The sequence below is a fragment of the Salmo salar genome, chromosome 27 (genome assembly GCF_965601325.2).
Source record: "Salmo salar chromosome 27, fSalSal1, whole genome shotgun sequence".
In the NCBI taxonomy this organism is placed as follows: Eukaryota; Metazoa; Chordata; class Actinopteri; order Salmoniformes; family Salmonidae; genus Salmo; species Salmo salar.
In genome coordinates this window covers 24,700,262-24,706,635 of record NC_138317.1, presented here as the reverse complement: position 1 = coordinate 24,706,635, position 6,374 = coordinate 24,700,262, and the positions used below count along the sequence as shown (strand labels likewise).

The window sequence follows — 6,374 nt, the reverse complement described above, 5'->3', positions numbered from 1 at the left end:
AACCCACAACCCTGGCATTGCACACACCATGCTGGTGTTGCAAACACCATGCTCTACCAACTAAGCCACAGGGAAGGCCCAAGATGGGAGTTCTATGCACTCATGGTACTGCATAACACTGTGTTTACTTGAATTTGTTCTGGACCTGGGGACTGTACAAAGACCCCTGGTGGTATGTCTGGTGGGGTAAGTTTTTGTGTAAATTGACTACGCAAACAATTTGGAATTTCCAACACATTAGAAAAACAAGCAGTCAGTCTTTCCTCAACTCAGCCAAGAGAGACTGGCATGCATAGTACTAATATTAGCCCTCTAATTACAATGAAGAACAAGATGTGCCACTATGTTCTGGGCCAGCTGCAATTTGTTTTGCTAAGTTGGTGGATATGTCTAAAGAAAAATTAAGATACCAGCACTGGAAGTGCCACTTGAACAGAATAACTATTGTGTTTTTGCTACAAACACACAGAATAACTCTTTAATAAGCCCTTGTGTTGTTGCCACACACACATAATAACTCTTTAGTCCCTTGTCAAAACTAACCACATCACAGCTTCTACAGTAACCACAACACCCTGTCTGTCTTTCACCTTGTTGTTTCACTGAATTATTGATTGCATGAACACTTTTGACAAGTCAGCCAATGCTGCCCTCTGGCAGTGGGATGGGGAACTGTAAAATGTTAAATCCCAGACGTTTTTCTGCAGGGTCCAGAAATACAACTCATTTCAATTACCATTGTGACATTTACTAGTCTCTCCTGGGAACCTTGATTTGGGTCTGGGTGCCAAGACTAGGCAGTCACCAACTGTCAGAGCTTCCATATGCATATACCCACCACTCATAGGAACTCATACAGAGACAGGAGAATAGCAGATATCATTTATTAAGCAGAATAACACTAAACAGAGCGAGATTGACTGAGAACAAGTCTCAATGATGATGGGTCTGTTTGAACTGCAGTCCACAGTAGCCACATGTGCCCACTTTAGTTTCTTTATCCTGGAGAAACACACAGACAGAAGACAGCAAACAGACATTAGGACAAGAGAACGTCACATCAAATAGACCAATTCACTGTGTAGCATGAAGCTGAAAAACAGGAACTCTACCTGATGTAAAGGCCTATTCGCAAGCCACCAAGTGCGCCATGAGGTCAGGCGCAGCGTGAGGTTATTAAAGATCAATTTACTTGAACTCAGAAGTGGCACTGACTCCAAAGCACACCTCCATTGAAAAACAATGGCTTGCGTGGTGCAATGCCGTTCTTGCATGAATCATGCGAATTGGATTTAAGATGGAAAAATGTAAAACAATATCGCTACGCCCACTCTTGTGCTTGTAATGTGGTGAGAGCTTATGAGCATTACCAGGTTGATGTAGACTTTTGGGTGGCCCAGGGCTCCGCCACCCTCATCAGGACACCACTCTAGCTAGTGTACACCTCACAGTCATGTAGACTAACTAGTGTATACTAAAGAAATTATTACCAGGTTGATATAGACTTTGGGGTGCCCTAGTGCTCCTCCACCCCCGTCACATGACACCACTCTGGCCTCAATGCCACTGACCGGCTCCTCAGCCACCAGCTTGATGGCAAAGTTCTTGTTCACCTGGAAACACACAGCATTGTAGTCCACTCTGTATTGTAGTAAACATTCCCTCTCAGTGGACTGCTCAAGATTCTGCATTGTAAACCTATCAATGCCCAGCTTTAGGCCGTATTTCAACAGGTTGTTGTATGAATCAACAGCCCCCTTAGCACCATGGCTGCCCTTCCAGACTGGATGTAGTTTTACCTCTTTCTGTCGTCCCACGAACCTGGCCCGCCTGGGATCATTTTCATCATACACCTGAAACAACATGCAGACAGACACTGATTAGGAACATAGCTAGTACAATCAGATATAGCTGGGATTATGATCTACAGTGCCTTGCAAAAGTATTCATACCCCTTGGATTTCTTCACATTTTATTGTGTTACAAAGTAGGATTCAAATGGATTTGTCATTTTGTTCCAACAATCTACACAAAACACTCTGTCAAAGTGGAAGAAAAATGTTAACATTTTAAAAATATTTCTATAAATTAAGTAACTAAAATATAGTCATTGCAAATGTATTCAGCTCCCAGAGTTAATACTTGTATATACACCTTTGGCAGTGATTACAGCTGTGCATCTTCTTGGGTAAGTCTCTAAGAGCTTTACACACCTAGATTGTGCAATATTAGCCCATTATTTTTTTTCAAAAGTCTTGAAAGCTCTGTTAAGACAATGGGGATCATGGCTAGACAGCAATTTATTTGACATAGATTTTCAGGCAGATTTAAGTCAAAACTGTAACTTGGCCACTCAGGAACATGCACTGTCTTCTTGGTAAGCAACTCCAGTGGCGATTTGGCCTTGTGTTGTAGGTTATTGTCCTGCTGAAAGCAGACTGAACCAGGTTTTCCTCTAGGATTTTGCCTGAGTTTAGCTCCATCCCATTTATTTTTATCCTAAAAAACACCCCGGTATTTGCCAATGTCAAGCATACCAATGCCCCGAACATAAGGCTTTGCATTTAGGCTAAAAAGTGTATTCCTTGGCAGTTATGTCGCTGTATTACTTGATTGCATCCATATTTTGGAATATTTTCATTCTACATTTCACTCTGGTCTTTTAAGTAATTATTATAGTCACTACAATGTTGTTGATCCATCCTCAGTTTTCTTCACAGCCACTGAACTCTGTAGCTGTTTTAAAATCACCACTGGCCTCATGGTAACATCTCTGAGCAGTTTCATTCCTGTTCTGCAGCTCAGTTCAGAAGGAGGACTGTATCATTTGTGGTTTAATACATCATCCACAGGATAATTATTAACTTGACCATGCTTAAATAGATATTCAATGTCTGATTTGTTATTGTTATCCATCTACCAATCACTGCCCTTCTTTATGACACTTTCAAAAAGCTCCCTGGTCTTTGTAGTTGAATCTGTGCATGAAATTCAATACTTGACTGAGGGACCTTACAGATGTATGTATGGGGGACAGAGGAAGGGTTAGACATAAAAATAAATAAATAAATCAACCCCTATTATTATTATTTCACAGTGAGTCCATTATGTGATTTGTTAAGCCACATTGTACTTTTGAACTAATGTAGGCTTGCCTAAACAAATTGACTGAATACTTATGAAACAACTATATTTTAGTGATCTAATTTGTATTATAAACTGGGTCATTCGAGCCCTGAATGCTGATTGGTTGACAGCCGTGCTATATCAGACTGTATACCACATCTATGACAAAAAATATTTGTACTGCTCTAATTACGTTGATAACCAGTTTATAATAGCAATAAGGCACCTCAGGGGGTTGTGGTATACGGCCAATATACCACGGATAAGGGCTGCCATTATAAGAACAGCCATTATGGCCAATATACCATCATATTAAAAATAAAAATAAATAGAATTTTCCTCCACTTTGACGTTACAGTATTTTGAGTAGCTTGTTGACAAAAAAATGAAGGAAATCAATTTGAATCCCACTGTCACAATAAAATGTGAAGAAATCCAAGGGGTATGAATACTTTGGAACGGCACTGTAGATACGAGATAACTGATCACATGTACATACATTACATGATCCCAGTTTAGTTTCATCACAACCATCAATAAAATAGCATACAGTTAGCTATGTACAATGACACTCCAGCTAGTTAGCTAAAGTGTCATCTGCCTTTGCTCTGACTAGCTTTGTCTTGACCGATGTGGCAAAGTCTACCGACTGTGAAAACGCCTATCCACCCCACTACTGTAGTGGGTGAGCAGCTAACTGAAGTTGGACCAAGGGTGCAAATCCTAATTGATAACACCAACATCTAACACTATGCCAAAGGCTTGGTCGTGGTGCAAGTGTGTGCCGTTAGTAGCAAAATTACATATTTTCGGGGAAGCAAACACACACAAGCCTAACGTTAGAACCTTAACTTACCTGTCCAGTGTGGGTAACCTGCTCTCCAGTGGTCGACACTTCTAGACTGTAGCGCTGTACAGAAAGCGCCGACGTCTTCAAAGGTGATACAAACACTTTAGCATTTCTACTGAAGGACAGAATCCGATGCACAGCGGCCGCCATGTTTACAATGGACTCTGTACCCAGGATGCTTTGCAAAGAATAGGGACATTCTCCGCCCTCCAAATACGTCCGCCTGGTCCAAGTGCTGGGAATTTCATGACATTATTCACGAATCGTTTGCAACCAACAGTAACATCATTATCATATTAAGGAGTGGATTATTGTAAAGATGTGGTAGTTTATCAATTCAGCAACGCGTTACTGTTGAAATGAACGCGAGAAAGTGTGTTAAGAAACGACACAAAAACTGCTAACGTTCGCGTTACGTCACAGCCAGGAAGAAGCGATAGCTCTGCTAGAGAAATCCTTCTTCGGCAGTGTTGTTTTGATTAAACGGTGCATTTCAGGGGTTTATTCCCCTATCTAACCCGTTCTTGTAGATGAAAGGTTGGTGCATATTCAGTTACATTCAGAAAGTTATTCTGATCAAGTAATGGTACTTGCATTTGCCTAATCGGGCAGTTGAAGGACGATCGCGGCTGGCCTTGGGAATCGAGCATGAATCATGCGCTGTAAAGCTAGCTGGAATCTGCTGCTAGAGCATACAAAAATGTATATTCTCCAGAATAAGTAAAGTGTAATAGACACTGCATATTATATTTTTATCTGCATTATTTTGATTGCCTCCTCTCCTCCAGCACCATTCGTAGCTGAAAGGACTGGATAGGCTTTCAGCTATTGCTTTCACCTGTCATGTTCTGTCAGATCGGTGATAATGGAGGAATGGGAAGAACACAGTCTGAGGTATCACAACTCCAAGCAAGTGAACCAAAATATTGTCTCTCTCTTTCCAGACAGGTGTTGGTGACACCATGGCACCACTCCTGTTGTACCGCATCGTCAGCTCCCTAACCTGCCATCTAACCCAGAACACCCTCAGCCGGATCTACCCTAGCACTGCCACCACCATCTCCCGCTGCCTCTCCTCCCTTACATCCTACCCAGCCAGAGTGCTCCTGACCCCGGGTAGACCCATCCAGCCCCTGGCCTCTTCTCCCCAGGATGGTGGCTCCCTCCTAGGCCAGTGTCAGCACCTGGCCTGCCTCCAGCCCGCTTCAGGGATGAAAACCAAGAGTGCTCTGAAACGGCGCTGTAAAGACTGCTTCTTTGTGGTACGGCGGGGTCGTCTATTTGTGTTCTGTAAGGCTCACCCCAGACACAAGCAGAGACAGGGGTGAAGAGGAGCAGGGGGTGTGATGACAATGTGTGTATGGTCCTCTAAATTGTTTGTTACTTGAATTGCCACATTAAAGTTTGTGACTGATTGACCTTTTCCTATCCCGCTGTCTGTCACCTATCACCACCACCTCCCTGTCTTCTCTCTTTCTCAACAAGTCCCTTATACTTTTTAAAACTACACAGTAGAGAAGAAGCTATTCTGATACATGTAGTAGCAGCTGACTAAGTGAAATATGGCAGCCTAAATGCACTGTCGCTTCAATGGAGAAAATGTCACTGCTATGACAGCTAATGCACCTATTCATCATTTAGTGGTTTTAAATAACTTTGATGCTGATCCAATGAAGACACATTTGGTCTCCTAAACCTCACTGGTGTGATATGACAGGAAAAGTTGGTCACATTTCAATCATCATCCATAGCTTCCTATCTTTGTCTGCCACTCTTCATTTAATCAGGTAAGGTGACTGAAAACACATTCTCAATTACACCAACAACCTGGGGAATAGTTACAGGGGAGAGGAGGGGGATGAATGAGCCAATTGTAAACTGGGGAGGATTAGGTGACAGGTTGACACCCCTACAATAAGTGCCATGTGATCTTTAGTGACCACAGAGAGTCAGGACACCCATCTAACTTCCCAATGAGGCATTGGGATATTTTTTTAGACCTGAGGAAAGAGTGCCTCCTACTGGCCCTCCAACAACATCTGGTCTCCCATCTAGGGACCAACCAGGACCAACCCTGCTTAGCTTCAGAAACAAGCCAGCAGTGGGATGCAGGGTGGTATGCTTCTGGCGTACCATTCATCATTACTTATCTGAAAGAAGTTGATAAGTGAAAGCTATGTTGAGCCTAGTATAGTCTTTTTCCACCTTATGAACTGTAGAAGTCCTGTCCAATGCCACATGGTGGTGCCAAAACCTCATAATTATACTGTAGCTTACAGAACCCGACAAAACACGAACGCCATAAATATCCTCATACAATACGCAGCAAGGACACACACACACACACAATATCCTCTGCACTCTTCAAGTGTATGCCCTTTCAATAAGGATCAAAAGG

General features: G+C 42.5%; 2 protein-coding genes across 4 annotated transcripts; one reads left to right on the top strand and one right to left on the bottom strand.

The window, feature by feature from the left end:
- Positions 1 to 868: 868 nt before the first annotated feature.
- On the bottom strand, positions 869 to 4,169 carry LOC106588702 (NADH dehydrogenase [ubiquinone] iron-sulfur protein 6, mitochondrial). The gene is made up of 4 exons (XM_014177965.3): positions 3,983 to 4,169; positions 1,800 to 1,853; positions 1,491 to 1,613; positions 869 to 1,002 (listed from the first exon to the last, which is right to left on the bottom strand). Exons 1-4 carry the CDS (start codon positions 4,124 to 4,126, stop codon positions 934 to 936), a joined length of 390 nt encoding a protein of 129 aa, XP_014033440.2. The 5' UTR covers positions 4,127 to 4,169; the 3' UTR covers positions 869 to 933.
- Positions 4,170 to 4,179: 10 nt separating this feature from the next.
- mrpl36 (mitochondrial ribosomal protein L36) lies at positions 4,180 to 5,391 on the top strand. Of its 3 annotated transcripts, none has more exons than XM_014177966.3 (2): positions 4,180 to 4,255; positions 4,921 to 5,391. In XM_014177966.3, the coding sequence occupies exons 1-2, from the start codon at positions 4,223 to 4,225 to the stop codon at positions 5,302 to 5,304; spliced, it is 417 nt and encodes a 138-aa protein (XP_014033441.1). In that variant the 5' UTR covers positions 4,180 to 4,222; the 3' UTR covers positions 5,305 to 5,391. The 3 variants fall into 3 exon arrangements, with proteins under 3 accessions (XP_014033441.1, XP_014033443.1, XP_014033444.1); XM_014177968.2 differs by having other exon boundaries at positions 4,206 to 4,513; XM_014177969.3 differs by lacking the exon at positions 4,180 to 4,255 and adding an exon at positions 4,526 to 4,678.
- Positions 5,392 to 6,374: the final 983 nt, after the last annotated feature.

Coding starts and splice junctions, on each gene's coding strand:
- LOC106588702 (XM_014177965.3), bottom strand. CDS start 4,126: ATGGCGGCCGCTGTGCATCGGATTCTGTCCTTCAGTAGAAATGCTAAA. Junction 1,854..3,982: donor AGGTTACCCACACTGGACAG/GTAAGTTAAGGT, acceptor ATGTTGTTTCAG/GTGTATGATGAAAATGATCC. Junction 1,614..1,799: donor TCGTGGGACGACAGAAAGAG/GTAAAACTACAT, acceptor GTGTGTTTCCAG/GTGAACAAGAACTTTGCCAT.
- mrpl36 (XM_014177966.3), top strand. CDS start 4,223: ATGACATTATTCACGAATCGTTTGCAACCAACA. Junction 4,256..4,920: donor CGAATCGTTTGCAACCAACA/GTAACATCATTA, acceptor CTCTCTTTCCAG/ACAGGTGTTGGTGACACCAT.